General features: G+C 40.1%; 1 protein-coding gene across 7 annotated transcripts in view; it reads left to right on the top strand.

Annotated features, from left to right (window-relative positions):
* The window catches only part of NFIB (nuclear factor I B), a 220,841-nt gene that overhangs the window by 134,551 nt on the left and 69,712 nt on the right, over positions 1 to 16,578 (top strand). For all 7 annotated transcript variants that reach the window (XM_084627865.1, XM_084627864.1, XM_084627870.1 and 4 more), the window contains exons 4-6: positions 12,217 to 12,285; positions 14,655 to 14,775; positions 16,000 to 16,118. In XM_084627865.1, the coding sequence (XP_084483991.1) occupies positions 12,217 to 12,285; positions 14,655 to 14,775; positions 16,000 to 16,118 (309 nt within the window). The remainder of the gene's footprint in view (positions 1 to 12,216; positions 12,286 to 14,654; positions 14,776 to 15,999; positions 16,119 to 16,578) is intronic.

Raw genomic sequence — 16,578 nt, 5'->3', positions numbered from 1 at the left:
GACTCTCTTGGTCCCCAGTTATGAATTTGAACACTGTTGTAGTATACAGAACTGTTAAAGCCCCTTGCCACCCACTCTTTCTTTCTCTTTGTATTGGATTCATAGCCTAAAGCAACCTTAGGTAAATGAGCCAGACCACAAGCCCTTGTCCATTGCAATGCATACAGAGACATGCAGAAGAGAAGGTGTGCACTGAAGAGAAAGGACATGATCCTCCATTAAGTTCATATGTGAGACATGTAAAAATTGCCAACGGAAGTCAAAAGCCCCAAAGACCCAGAAATATTAATAAAAATGTTGATATAAGGACCAACCCTGACAACTCCAGTATTTAACTACAGAATCCAGGCTCCCTACCGCTGTATAGAAGCGTTTCTGGAGTTTTCCCATTCTTACAGACTACTGGATGAGGTAAATTGTTACTCTCTTTGGTTAGTTAAGGCTGCTGGCTTGCAGAGTTGATTTATTTGTACATTAGTATCAATACTGCTGAGTGGTTATTATAAGTGTAATTATTGCTATGGCCTGAAGAACTTTCATATGGGAATTTTTAAAAACGTTAAATCAGAATAAATAAATTAATAACCAGCAATATTAACATAGCAAAAGACCTAACTCTTCCTTCTTTCCTCCCCAAGTTCCTGGGATATGGAAATAAAATCAAATGCAGGGTTGTAAATAAATTTTGAGGACCCAAGAAAGATGGAGACTGTAGGGAAACCTGAAGGCACGGAGGGAATGGAGACCACTTTCTATTCCTATTCATGCTGGCTGGGCAAACCTCTGAATATGCAAATATCTCTTGTGGCCACAGAGCCAACCAGGCTGTCTGAGTGCTTCCTTGGGCCAGCAGCCATGGGGACTATATTCCCCTGGATTAGGCCGTAAATCCTGTATAATAATTTCTCCATTATTAGCCATTTAGAAAGAAGAATTTGGTGATTTCATTTTTATAACATACAGCTTCAGAATTTAAAGAACAGGTGATCTCAGCCTTTACAAGTCTTTTCAAAATTTAATCAGCAAATTTCCTTGAGTTCTGAGTGATTCTGAGCACAGATGGTTGCTTTATTTTTATTGTCTTGCAAGTTACCCTCTTGTGAGTGAGGAATTGACCCTCTAATTAATAGGAATAGAAGAGAAGTTTCATTGTAAAACTCCCTTGCCTCACCACTGTAAGCAGCTTTTCTTGAGCAGGCAATGATGCCATAATATTAGTTTGGGGATTTAGGCAGAATTTTATTTAAACAAACAAGTGCTATCAGAACCATTTTGAATTTAGCTTTATCAACCTGGGAGTGGATATTTTAATATGTATGTGCTTGCTTTTTCCTGTGTGCCTGCAGCCATACCATGTCGGATTGTGATCTTGATCAGTTTAAAGTTAAGCTTCAAATTAAGTTGCAAGGATTGGGGTGGTCAGGGCTCGACATTTTTTGAAAGTCTCCCTTCCTAGAATACTACAAGTGGTAATGTCAGTGATTGAGGGCATATCTTCACTTGGGGGGAGGGAGGAGAAAAGGTACGTTCTCAACTCAGGTTAGCTAACCTGGGTTAAAATAGAAGTGAAGACATGACAACTCGGCTATTAACTTGGGTTAGCAGCTCAAGTTTAACCTAGGCTTTAACTCACACTGCTAACCCAAGTTAAAACGTGAGTTGGTCTGGCTTCACTACTGTTTTAACCCAATTTAGCTAACCCAAGTCAAGAACATACCTTTTTCCCTCTCTCTGAGGACACCCTGAGAAGGTGATACTCTTCTCTCTGAATCTCTCAGTACTGTACCTGTGTTGCAGTATGGTGTCATGGGGCAGTGTGCAGCTGGGAGGTGGCATCTTTAAAATGAGATCTTGACAATGTATAGTCTTCATCAATTCCACGACACTTCTCACAAGAAAAGGAGTTTTAGCCTGTGAATTCCCCCAATATTTTCAGCTGGTTATGGTACCTTACTTTCTAATCTGTTCTGTAATGTTGCTGTGTATTGTAAAATTGCTATTGATTTTTACTCCAGAGGTGGCCACATTGATGTGGTGGGTAAAATGATTCCTAGTCCTATAGATACATAGTCTAACATTTTTCAAAAATAGGTTCCTAAAGTTAGACTGCTAAATTCTTATTTAGGCACTACATCAGTAATCTTGATTTTTAAAGTGCTAAACACCCAGCTCCAATTGACCCATTTTTTAAAATAGTGTCTGTAGTTTGTGAAACACTTCAAGATCCTTTGGAACAGAAGATGCTGTATACATAAGTTTTATTCCTTCTCTTTGCATTTCTTGCTGTGGCTTCAGGGGAATCAATCCGATGGCACTGTGTCATTCAATTAAAGTGAGTTTTCCCTTCTTAAAATTACAGCAGCATATTAAGGTTTTGTTGTGTGACCCCAACTATACTATGAATCCTGTCAGGTCAGGGGCCCAGTTACAATGTGAGGGTCAAGGGACTGGGTTACTACCTGGTTGTCCCCTGACCTTGTTACAACACAATTGCAGAGTGTAGTAAAAGCTCAGTCTTAACCACGTAACCAGGTCAGGGACAGCCATATTGTAATCCAATCCCCTGACTTCATTATATTTGTAATGTAGATAGGACCTGCTGCATTCAACTTCTGCAACTAACATTGGTGTAGTTAGCTGCTTCAGTATTTGCATCATTCCCTTCTCTCCTTCCCCGCTCCGCCATTGTCCTGTGAGAAACTCTGACTCCTTGTGAGAATGTTCATTCCTGTACTATACGAAAACACACTAATAAAAGAATCAGAAATAAGCAGTACAGTGTATTAATGTTATTTACCATGACCTATTTTACATAGTGTTATCAGGCTTATTTGGCAACACCCTTACTCACACTGAGTAATACCTTATACCACCAGTAGTCCCACTGAAATTAATGGGCTCCCTGGAGCAGTGAGGTACTACTCATGGTAAGGAATCTGGCCCTTAATGTTTATAAAGGGCTTTCAGATTCTCTGATGAAAGCAGCAATAGAAGTGGCAAGAATTGTTGAAATCATGCGAGCTGTAGAGATAGAAAAGACCTATTAGGCGATCCAGCATATTAGATTACCTATTTTATAAAATCAGTCCCTTCTGGGCTTCCTACAGCACATTTCCTGGTGTTGTGTGCAGTGTTTACAGAGGCTTGGGCTTTCTTCACTTCCCTTGAGAGTGACACCACAGCCTAACTGATCCCCTTACTGAGAAGTTTTCCAGATATTACCTTGCATTCCCCCTTTTAAAAAACACAAACGTGTCGCGATATGACATATTTATGATTTTTATAAAAAAACATCTTTTTAATATATTGATTGGATCCCTACTTACTCTTTATGAATTGTTCAGCATCAGAATGGTTTAAATGAAAAAATATGGTGTTTCGTGATTCCAGGAAGTAATTTTAGATTTTGGCATTAGACAGTATACAACAGAGTATAAACAGGCATTCTATTCATAAAAGTATAATTAAATCAAAAGACACTAAAAGGCCTGGTTAAAGATTTGTAAAACCAGACATGACAGGTAAGCTTTGAAGTCATTTGAGAACTAGGCCTATATAGCACAAGTTAGTGCAAGAAGTAATGATTTTAAAATATATTTGCCTCAAAAAATTTGGATTTTTAAATCTTAATCATTTAAAAACTGGAATCAATATTTCAGCATTTGGATGTGTGTGAAGGTGACGAACTTTCTCAAAAGTTAGAGAAAACACATTGCCGTCAAGTACTGCATGTGTACAGGCTGTGTTAGGATCACTTGCTCAGATCCTGTTGCCCAAAGGTTGGTGCATACACCTCTTGGCCCTTTGCCCATTATCCACAATGGCTCAGTCTGATAATTGCAGTATTAAGTTTGGAAAAACTATTTCTCTGGAATGTCTTCTATGCAAAACAAGGTAATGAGAGAAGCCGGGTTTTCCACATCTCCCACATAAAATAAAAGGAAAGAAAAAAAAAATCCAGCAAACTGGTTTAAATTTATGGAAGTATTTCTTTTGACTGACCCACTGATTACAACAAAATACATTTCTGGCAGGCAGATTCTTTCTTTGTACTAGAGTCAAATTTAAAAAATAATGATAATTAATAAAATGTAATTCTACAGAGGACGTTATCTCTCAAGCAAAGTGAAGGTTTAGTAATGACATGTTCATATCAGGTTTAAACAGCAAAGACTGACATTTGTTACTGTGGACATCAAAAGAGATATTAAATATTTTAAGGAGGAATGGGAAGGTGTTATGATAGGTTCTATACATGAGCAATTCAGAAAAAATTAACAAGAATCTTAATTTAAATATCTTTACTGTGTTAATGCAGGCTGTGCTTCAGCGATTATTTAATTTAAAATAACCCCATATTGTATGGAGTATAACTGTATATCTTTTTCTTGCATACAAGATTATAATGGAAATAAGAACAGTAAGTGCTATTCTGTAGGGAGATCAGAATTCCAGGGTGAAAGGTGGTATTTTACACTATTAAAATAAAAAGTTCTCCAATGTTCAAGTGCTGCATATTGCATTTTTCTTCTATCATATCACTGTCTGGAGTTCTCCTCTTCCAGTTCCATCTGACACCCTCTCCAGTCCAGGTTTTGCTGCTTGCGCTCCACTGAAACAGCTTTCATAAAGTGTCCAATGACCTGTTCCTAGCTAAAGCTCAAAACCATCCTCATCCTCCTTAGCCTGTCAGCCACCTTTGACACAGTTGAGCATGCTCTTCTTGAAGTCTTGTTTTCCCTTGGCTTCATGACTCTGTTCTCCTTTGACTTCTCTATTCACTTCCTCAGTATGTCCTTTAGACTAGAGAACCCTCCTCATCTGCTCTCCAGATTTCTGAGCAGGTTCCACAGGACCTTGGTCCCGTTCTCTTCTCCCTCCCCACTTTGTCTGGGTACTCTCCTCCACAAACACAAATTCAACTACCATCTCCATGCTGACGACTTATATATATCTGTCTCTCTGCTCCAGACCCATCTCCTTCTTTCCAAACTAATATCATGGTCTGTAACTTTGTCATCCTGCTTGTGGCTGTCTAGCTGTCAGCTCAAGGTCAACATGACTAAAACAGACCTGATTTTTCCTTCCAAGCCCACGCTGCTACTTCCTTGCTGTGAAAAGACCCACTCAGGGCCCTGAGGAGGAAGGGACAGATGCTGGTTATTGTGAATTTGGGAAACACTGTGGCCAGTCCCAGTCGGGGAGGAATTATGAGCCCTTCTTCTTTCCCTAGTCCTCTCAGGGGAAAGTGGTGGAGGCCTCTTCCTGACTGAGCCAGGAGCATGGGGGCAATGCATCTGCATGAGTTGCATAGACAAGCCCATAACCTGGGCATCATCTTTGACTTAGAACCTCTCTCTAGGTCCTTGCATATATGTCAAATCTTGCCAATTCTTTCTGCATAAAGTCTCTAAGATACGGTCTTTCCTATCTGTCCACACAGATAAAACTTTCATCTACGCTCTCATCATCTTGCATCTTGATTGGTATAATACCCTTCTCTCTGGCCTTGACAGATCCAGTCTTGACCTGCTCATATCCATTCAGAATGCTGCTGGAAAGTTGTTTTCCTACCCTGTCGCTCTGACCATGTCATCTCCCTCTTTACATCCCCCCTTCTCTCTCACATCAAACATAAGCTGCCTTCACTTTTAGTGCCCTTTATGGCCTGTTTCCGCCCTAGCTATCAACTCTCATTTGCTATCTAGATGTTAACCTCACCTCTAGTCAGCCCATTATGACAGGCTCCACTGTTCACTTGTCACATTCTCAGATAACACTGTCATTCTTTCTCCCAGACTCACTCTCCCACTTGGGAGGAGCTTCCCATAAACATCCACAAAACTAATGCATTATACTCTCTCAAAACCCTCCTTTCGTCTGATGCCTACAAAAAAACCTAGACAATGATTAGGCTCCTGGTGCGCTGAGACCACTGCTTATCATGCTGACCAATATTGTCTTATTGTTTACTTGTACTCCCCTGTCTTTCTGTCTGTATCGATATGTTGTCTCTTGTCTTATAGTTAGATTGTAAGCTCCTTGGGGCAGATACTATCTTTTTGTTGTGTGTTTGTACAGCATCTGACTGGTGGATGTTGGTCCGTGACTAATACAAACCCTGCAGTAATGCAAGTAGTGCTAATATTTATAGTGCCTGCTTCTGCAGCAAATTAAAACAATTTAATAACACAAAATATTTTTGAATCTCGTATCTGGAAGCTAAGAACTGTTCTATAACATATCCACAGTGGATTTACTTCCTAACTAGTTAAATCCACTGAACTCTACTGGTACTGGAATTAAACATACTGTGCTTATTTTTCCTATACTCAGAGGCACCATTGGAATCCACCTTGCGTGCTAGAACATAATGCTTGGAGTGGAGTATGAAACCTAATGTAACACAGTGCCTGTAAAATCAAATATTTAGTATGGCTTTGTTTTACCACCACGCTTTTTACAATATTTTATGTCTTATTAAATAGAGAAATTTCAGTCTGTTTTTTAAGTTGCTTCAGGGGGCTAAAATCTTTGTTTTATTTCAGTTTCTTAGTGCCAGGCAAAGTGTGTATGTGTAATTATTTTCAGCTTGCTGAGGATTTAAGCTTACTAGCCGGGGTGGAAGATAGCTGGGTTGTCACTTTGCAATGTAGGGGCTTGATTTGTGCCTTTATGGACAACTCTCTGTAAAGGGTGGTGAGTCTCTGTGCCACTGAATCACAATTCCTTCTCTGCTCTTGCCTCACTTGCAGAGGGAAGTAATCTGATGTTGCCCCTTACCCATAGCAGATTACTCCCTTCCACCTTCCCTTTGTGCTGAGTCAGTGTATTGTGATGTGTGGAGTCAAGACTCTGCCTATTCCTTGCTCTCTCTTTACCCACTCTCTGCTCAGTGCATGTTGCTTAAAATGTAGTGCAAAGCATGGAGGTGAGTTTGTGATGTGGCAGCTAAAGAACCAGCTGCCTTAGGGTTTGTCTTTATTGCAGTGTTCACTCAAGTTATCTCCGCTCAAGTTAGCCTTGCTTGAGTGAGAGCAGCCACACTGCAAAACAGCTCCTCAGCCGCACACAATGTTTGGATTAGCGGCAGAGAGGAGCTGAATCCCCACTGCGTTCCTAGCTTGAGCGTCAGCAACACTCAGACTTTAACCTACACCTCCTGACAGGCCAAGTGGGCTTGAATTTAAAGCACCACTTGAGCTAGAGATTTTTGTGTGTGCCTGGGAGTCAGATTAGGGACAACACTTGAGTTGTACCTTCCTCTACACCAGTGGTCTCCAAACTTTTTTGATCGCACACCCCTATCAGTAAAAATTTTTTGAGCACGCACCCCCAATATATGTATATTTATTTATGTATAAATTATATACATGTACTACTGTACTAATATATTGTGTAAATTATAAAACACACAAAAAATAGAAATTAAAAAATGATGGGCTAAAGATGAAATAAACAATTTTTTAAAATATTTTTTTCTTTTAACAGTACAAAAAACCTTTATGCTCACTAAAAAAATTATTATTATTAATAATATTTTTAGTGAGAGGAATGTGATTGAATATGCTTTATTATTTCTGAAAATCTTGGTTTAACACTTTGTGAAACAGAGGGCGCTCAGGGTGGGGTGCGGGGTCTGGGAGGGAGTTAGGGTGTGGGAGGGCGCTCAGGGCTGGGGCGCGGGAGGAAGCTCAGGGCTGGGGCAGGCAGGAGGTGCAGAGCACTTACCTGGGGCAGCTCCTGTTTGGTGCAGGGGGTGTGCAGGTGCCTCTGGGCAGCACAGCACCACCCCCGTGGCCACGATTCTGGGAGCTGCCCCCCCCCGGCAGGCAGGGCCACCCAGAATGGAGGGGCTTCAGGGCCCTGGGCTAAGGGGGCCCCGGGGCCCTGGCCTGAAGGGGAAAGTGCCGCTTCTTTCTGGCCGCTGGCTGCGCGGCTGCCCCTGCTCCTCCACGGGCCAGAGGACTCAGGGCCGCCCCCCCCTTTTTTTTTCCTCCGGTGGTGCTCCTCCTGCCGCGCCGCTCTTTCACGCTGGCGGTGCTCCTCCTGCTGTGCCCTCCAAACGATTGTCTTGTGCACCCCCTGCTTTGGAGACCACTGCTCTATACTGCAGGGAAGACAAGCCCTTAGCAGAGCATTAGCAGAGTCATAAACCTTATGTGGCTGAACTGCTGAAACATGAGACAAAGTCACGGTATGTTAATACGAATTACGGAAGCAAATCTAAGTTGCCATGTTCCTTTTGAAAGACTGTAGCAAAGTGGATGAGAGTTGGGTTTTTTCCCCAGCTCTGCCTGAAATGATCTTTTGCGTTTTATGAGTTCCAGTATGAGACCTTGGCTCAGAATAAAGGCTGTGAAGGGAAGAAAAATATTAACAGGAGTCAGTGGTGGATCCGGGACCCAGGACTCGTGATCTCTTGACTTGATAGCATGAGAACCAAAGCTTGCCACATCATTGCAAGAGGTCCAAAATCATATTACAGTAAAAATACAGATGTTGGCAACACTGCTTTCTGTCCCTCTGTGCCTGAAACTGAGATGTGGGGAGGCTGGGAAGGGAGTGGGAGAAGGTGTATTTCCCCTTATCCTCCTGACCAACTTTGTAGGGCTGGACCGCAGTCTGGCCCTTTTGGGGATTAAAAGATTGTCTACTGTTTTCTGAACTTGATTTTAACATGTTGCCAATCAACTTTCTGTCTAGGGAGAAACAAACAAAGGATGTTTCTCTCACTTTTGTTAGACCTTCTTTCTCTTCCTCAATTCACTCGACACTTTCTAAGAAAAAAGGAAGCAGGAAAAGGAAAGAGAGGCTGGGGAGGGAAAGACGGCAAATGTTGGAACATTTTGTGTACCCTTTGTCCAAGTTGCCCATTGTAATATTAAAAAGGAAAGTGGGAGAGAAAGGAAATTATTTACTCTCTATCACAGAGGGAAATAAGGATTTGAGAGGATACTCCCTCCTTTCCTTCCAACAGAAACTAAAGAGGGTAGGATGCGGGCAGAAGATGAACGAGAGAATGCCTCCTCCTCCTAAGCAGTCAGTGATGAGTAGCGCCCTACCAAATTCACAGTCCATTTTGGTCAATTTTACGGTTTTAGGATTTAAAAAATAATAAATTTCATTAGTTCAGCTATTTAAATCTGAAATGTCATGGTGTTGTAATTGTAAGGGTCCTGACCAAAAATAAGTTGTGGAGGGGTCAGCAGGTTATTGGAGGGGTATTCTGGTACCTCTACCCTTACTTCTGCACTGCTGCTGATGGTGGAACTGCCTTCAGAGCTGGGCAGCGAAAGAGTGGTGGCTGCTGGCCGGGAGCCCAGCTTTGAAGGCAGAGCTGCTGCCAGCAGCAATACAGAAGTAAGGATGGCATGGTATGGTATTGTCACCCTTACTTCTGCGCTGCTGCCTACAGAGCTGGGCCCTCAGTCAGCAGCTGCCGCTCTCTGGCCGCCCAGCTCTGAAGGTCACAGCGTACAAGTAAGGGTGGCATGGCATGGTGTTGCCACCCTTACTTCTGCACTGCTGCTGATGGGGCGCTGCCTTCAGAGCTGGGCGCCCAGCCAACAGCCGCCGCTCTCCAGCCGCCCAGCTCTGAAGGCAGCACAGAAGTCAGGGTGGCAATACCACAAACCCCCTAAAATATCCTTGTGACCCCCCTGCAACTCCCTTTTGGGTCAGGACCCCCAGTTTAAGAAACACTGGTCTCCCCCTGTAAATCTGTATAGTATAAGGTAAAAGCACACAAAAGGGATTTCACAGTGGGAGACCAGATTTCACAGATTTCATGATGCATTTTTCATGGCCGTGAATTTGGTAGGGCCCTCGTGATGAGTAAGATGACAAAAATACTTTCCCTCTAGCATTCAGGGGAGTGGGAGAAGCTCGGAAGGAGCAGGGAAACAGAGAGGAGCTGTCAGAAGAGAAAAGGGGGAGAATGGGGGGTAGAAGGAAGTAGCTTGGCAAGAAGGAAAGACCTACAGGGCTGTTTCATCACATATGGCAATAAAGAGATGCAGGGACGTATATTGATGTAACTTGAGAATTGAAACATCATGACAGTGTTAGGGAATGCTTGGTGCGTGGCTGTGTATTCCAATGATACTCACTGACAATGGGTCTTCAGCTCTGAAGTTTGAGATTGATTGGTCCATGTATCTTTACCATTTGAAATTAATTTCCTTTAAAGTGTGGCTATATGCTGTTTTTCACCCTGGCTAGTAGGTGTAACAAATAGTATAGCAAAGATGATAGGCCTACATAATACAGTTTGAGCTCAGTTGGATGTGTTAATTCTTCTCAGCTTGCCCTGTGAAGTGCACTCTTTACACGTGCAATGGTTAACTATTTGGTTGCCCTTACGTAAGCCAGAATAGAGTTCAGCTGTCTTTCAGAGCTAGCAGGAGTCAAAGTTCCCCAAAGCCAATGGGTCATCAGACTGATGAGGGTAACGCATGTCAATTTCATAGGCAGTATTATGCAAGGGGAGTGATGAGGCCAGCATCTAATCTGACCACCTTTGACTGCCCTAACCTGATGGATCAGGCACCCATTTTGAGGCTGGGTTTACTAGAGGTGGCTTTTCAGTGTGAAATCAAGGAAGATTCAAACCTGTAACCTCTAGGATTGTAGTCAACATGTTAACCACTCAGCCACTGCTAGCAGGAGTAAAAAGTAGTAAAAGCTTCCCAGCCCTAAAAGAAAAATAAGCACCATTACTGCAAATGCACCCAGGGAGTAAAGTGTGCCACTTTTACAGTTACTTTGCTGACTTTAGCAGCACTTTAATGTATTGCTAACTTACCTGAAGGTGGAAAGTACTAGGTTCCTATAAGATATATTAACGGAGAGTTGTCAACTCTTATCACATTACACACATTCCAGATAATTTGATCGCCACCAACTATGATCTGCAATGGATACATTTAAAAGTTGGTTTTTAAAATTTTACTGTTATGTAAGATATTGACTGTGTTAGTGGTATTATCCATGGTAAACATAGGGAATGCTGCTAATACCTTACCTACTGGGAAAATTTTTTTTAGGAGCACTCACTTATATATGCTGTTGGCTTTATACAGTGCCATATAGAATGTGAATGATGATGATGTATGTAAAATTTAAAAAACATCTGGGGCAAAATACATTTTTTAATTGAAAAGGGAGAACAGGTTCTTTTGTATAGACTATATTAAGCAGTACAGAGTAAAATGTAAGGTATTCTCCCTCTGTGCACAGGCATAATTCCTAATAATGTTAACGGGAGCTACATACATGTTACAAGTGGATTATGACCTTCTGTAAATCTAATGACAAGCTTGAGGGGTTGCATCTGTACCTCCAAAGGCTGTGATCCCATGTGATCTCAACCTAAGCAGGGTGAGCCTGGTTAGTACTTGGATAGAAGACTTCCAAAGAAAACCTTGGTTTCTTGATTCTACATCTTGTAGCTTCATCACATGGGTGGTGCTAATTTGAGTTTGATATTAGCTGTTGTTTCACTGCATCATTTCCTGTCATGACCACATTTCAGTGGTGGGGAGAGAGAATCATCTCCCTCTCTCTCTCTCTCTGCATATAAACAGATATATAGAAGCCAAAATTTTCAAACATGGGTGCCTAAAGTTAGACTGTTAAATATGTGGTTTTGACCTCTAGATAAATACCTAACAAACCCAACAGATTTCACATTGGCCACAGAGCAGCTAAAAGGCCCTGCTCCCATTTGAGTCAAGAGCAAAACTCACATTGATTTCAAAGGGGAAGAATCAGGTCCTAAAGTTTGTAGTCACGGCCATCTTGGTCTAGATTCCAAACCAAAAACTTACCCAGCAGAGATAGATAGTTTAATGTCTCATTACCAAATTGCCTGATCCAACAGAAAGTGTTCCAGTCTCTTCTTATTTTGATACTGTCAGTCAAATAGAAAAGAACAATGAAAGGAGGTTATTATATACTTTCCCCAGTTGGTTAACTATAATTTCAATATATTGGTTGTTAATTTCCATTGATATGTTGAGGAATCTCTTGTATGGAATCTCAATTTTGCATACAACAGTCTGGATTTCAACTCTCATCCCATCCTGTGAACTGCTATCATCATGTTTTGGCCTAATTTTTGGACTTTTCTTTGTTGATTCTGCTATTAGATGGTGTATATATTTTTGTCTTTCTAAGTAAGGTAATTGACAACAGTATTATGATCTTTTTCAGGGTACCTTGAGGATAGTTTTGTAAAATCTGGAGTCTTCAATGTGTCAGAACTTGTAAGAGTGTCCAGAAGTAAGTTAACACACTGTATTTAATGATTTTACACATGCAAAAAGCCTAATCCATGGTCCACTGAAGTCAATTGAAGGCTCTCCTTTCGCTGTAATGGAGTTTGCTTCGGGCCCTAAGACAAGAAGAAAATGCTTTTAAATTTGTGCATGATGTCACAGTGTATCTTGCATACATTTATAATAAAACAGGTAAAAGGCTTTGTTTCTTTTTTCAAATTCTGAATCAAGCATCTTATTAAGAACTTAAATCTATTTGCTGTGCATGGCTCAATGAAGTGATCTCAATAAAATTACCATAGATAAGGAAACAAGTTATTTCATGCACTTGCAACTTTTCCCCATCATTCTATCCTCTGTACATCTTTGGAATTCTGCTAAACCATCAGATGTCTCTTTTCTTTTACTTTGCTCCAATCTCATGACTTTGAAGGACAGTTACATCATAGCAAGAATAGGGAGTATAACTAATTGAATGTAGACCATGGTAGTCTCTGTCAGAGTCTGTCTCTCTCTCTCTCTCTCTCTCTCTCTCTGTGTCACATACATACGAATTCATAGAAAATCTTAATATGGTATAAGAATAATCTATAATCCAGATATTGTTTTTATTTACTCCTGGTTTTGGTATACTTCCTTCTTGTAATTTAATGTAAATTCTGTTCATTTCTTTCTGTTTAAGAATTCATTTGGAAAGGAGTGAACAAAAAATATGAATTCAGAACTTGTTTAGAAACAACAGTGATGAATATGGAGTTTTTAACTAAAACTACCGTGGTTGAATGTTCCAGGAAGGTCTTTTCCATACTCCAGATGAAGACTCTGGGACAACCAAAGATGAGAGAGAACCTCCCCAAACTGTCTGCTGCAAATTTTACGTTAGTGCTAGTTCGCGCTAGGATAGGACACCCTGTGAGTTTTAATTAGTTCAGCAAAGCTAAAGACCTGATTCTGACCTCACATCTCTGTAAATCAAGACTAATTTATATAAAGTCAGTTTAAGTACCCCACCAAAAGACTGATGTGAGATGAGGTGTGCATGGAACATATTCAATAAAATTGCTCATTATTTATCTTAGCACTGAGTTTTGGGACCAAATTGTGTGCATAACTCCCACTGACATCAACTGTTATTTAAATAAGAAAAGGCGGACTTGCGGCACCTTAGAGACTAACAAATTTATTTGAGCATAAGCTTTCGTGCATCCGATGAAGTGAGCTGTCGCTCACGAAAGCTGATGCTCAAATAAATTTGTTAGTCTCTAAGGTGCCACAAGTACTCCTTTTCTTTTTGCGAATACAGATTAACACAGCTGCTATTCTGAAACCAATTTAAATAAGAGTTACTCATGTGTATCTGAGTGCACTTTATTCCCCGTGTATTAAGGCACATGCACTTTTTATGCCCATCCAAGTTAGTCATGTACAACACTGAATGTTCTTTCAAAAATTGGGGATTTGCATATGTGAAATACAGATTTCACATGCTCATGAGGTGTGTTGTCTGAGCAACTCAGACACACACAGTTTTAATCATTTGGTCATATCTAAAAAAAATCAAGATTATGTTGTTGCCAAATCCTCTGCTTCTCAGTGTTACTCATAATGCCCTCCTAATAATAAATTTAAAAGTATGTGGTTTCTGTGGGACTTCATCCCCTGTGTTTGTTTAACCTCAAGCCACAACAAAAGTATGCTGTAATTGTTAGAAAAGTTCAAACCTTCAGATAAGTTATACAACAGTCAATTATTTTTTAAGTTAAAATGCTCAGTGCACAGACAGTACACAAAGGTAAAGATAACAGTGTACACAAAACAATATCTTTCATCATAGGCGAAAGCAAATTTACCAGTGCAATGCTCTCTCCGTATAAAGCTATTTCTGGCATGAATAGGCGACCAGGGATGTTCATGCTAGGGTGACCAGATGTCCCAATTTTATAGGGACAGTCCCAATTTTTGGGTCTTTTTCTTATATAGGCTCCAATTACCCTCTACCCCCAGTCCCAGTTTTTCACATTTGGTGTCTGGTCATCTAGTTCACGCCCTTTTACAACATGTTCAGTTTTGTATCTCCATCTTTCTCACTTTTTCCCATTCATGATTTCCACATTATCTATGATAAAACAATAATATACAGTAATAAAACTGCATATATGTTCAGAAATTTTTTTGGGGGGAAGGCAGAGGGAGCAGTTAATTTGTTTTTAAGGTATGTAAACACGAACAGAACTTGACTGTACTTGATTTCTTCAATAGGCAGAAAACTAGTTATACATTTAATAATGTCAAGATTTTTTAAATGTTAAAATTGAAAGAATGGTCAAAAATTTAGAGATTAGTTTAGACTCTTCTTAATAATGTATTCTTCAGCGCCTATTACCCAGGGAACTGGAGTGAACTTCCCGATTGGAGAGCTTCCGAGCCAGCCATACTACCATGATATGAATTCGGGTGTAAATCTACAGAGGTCACTGTCCTCTCCACCAAGCAGGTAAATATATTCTTAAAAGAGTAAATATTAGTGTTTGGCAAAAATATTGGTTGTCTGGATATGTGAAGTCAGGGTTCATGATATGGGAAAAGCAATTCAATAATATTGTAAAGAAAGTGTAATATTGTATAAGCTCTTGTTGCTTTTATAAATTTGAGTATGTATATTTTTATAAATTATATGTAGATAATAAACTCATGGTGTAAGAATATCTTCCTGTAAATGGGAAGAGTGTTACAAATGATACCACTCCACTCTAGTTTTTGAAACTACTTTCTAGTAGTCTAAAAGAGGAAGCCACATTCTAGTGGTCTATTAGAAGAACAGAAATGTGTTTTAAAACTGCTCAGTTATACACAGAGATTTTACACTTGCAGGAAGAAGGGGTACATTTAACACTACTGACTGACTCAGGCAGAACAGTTATAGCTCTGTGGATGAAATAATTACCGACAAGGTTATTATTATTTCACAGTATTGTCAAAATATTATCCAACCTTCATACCTGGTTTCCCATCTTCCTTTGGAAATTTGCTTATTCTGAGAAGTTTCAGAATGCGTTGATAAGAAGAAACTTGTCTTCTCTGACTAGATTGAAGTGAAGTGAATTTCTTTGAATGATGGAGTTTGAAATGCAGACCTTTCATTTTAAATTAAACAAATGAAAAATTAAAAGACTGTGTTTCAGGGCAGGCCTCACTGAAAAGTAACTCGGTACACTGAACTGGTGGGGTGGGTAAAGTAAGCTTTCCTTCTACTAGCATATTCTGAGCTGTTGAAGTTTTACCTGGCTGACCTTATCTGGGGTGCAGAAACACTCCTCCATTACTTTTCTTTGCCTGAAATGAATTATATATAGAATTTAACATTCTAGTGACGTGACCCTTTTACAGCAGGTTGCAGGTTTTTGATGTTTGGCCACGGTCTTAAATGCCGCCAGACTTAGAAAGTGCAGAGATTGAAAATTCTCCCCATAGTGGGTTTTTTGTGTATTATGCTCACATGCCAACTATATAATGTAAATATTTTTCTACAATGCACACACCATTGTTTAAGAACACACCTGTGTGACCTATGCTTGAGGTCAGGCTTAACATTTGTTTTCATGGTTTTTCTTTTAATTGCTCTCAGTGTTGAAAAAATTGCTTACATCCTTATAGCCTCTGCAGTACCAATGCTAACGGCATGTAAGTCTTACTACCAACACCTTTGTTATTTCAACAGCAAGAGACCCAAAACTATTTCCATAGATGAAAATATGGAGCCAAGCCCAACCGGAGACTTTTACCCCTCTCCAAATTCACCAGCTGCTGGGAGTCGGACATGGCATGAAAGAGATCAAGGTGAGTAACATGAGGACCATTTTACGCCAAAGGGTTCAAACATACGCCAGAAATATAGATTTTCCACTCTCCGTTTGCATAATTGCAATATGATGACACTTAAAAAGGGGGCGGGAATAAATCTTAGCTGTTCTTTACAACAATTTTTTTGAGTGTTTCTAAACAAATGTATCTTTAAAAAACCCTAAATCAAGTATCATGAACAATCACATAATCATCATTTTTCCACACAGTCAATTGTATTATTATTATTATGAAAACATTTATTACACATGAAGTATTCTTTGAAAACCTAATTTATATTGTGTACACGGTGTGAAACGTAATAACTCCATTCCAACAGGATTTGAACATTATCTTTAGTTTTTAGCTGAGTAAAACTGAAGTGTTGCCACACTTTGGTTGGGCCAATATTACGTTACTAAGGCTCAGTTTCTGCACTGGGATTCTGCATTAAGGC

The sequence above is a fragment of the Lepidochelys olivacea genome (assembly GCF_965140295.1).
Source record: "Lepidochelys olivacea isolate rLepOli2 genome assembly, chromosome: 5".
Classification (NCBI taxonomy): Eukaryota; Metazoa; Chordata; order Testudines; family Cheloniidae; genus Lepidochelys; species Lepidochelys olivacea.
Note: the sequence above shows the minus strand (reverse complement) of the source record. Positions and strands in the feature narration are given on the sequence as shown.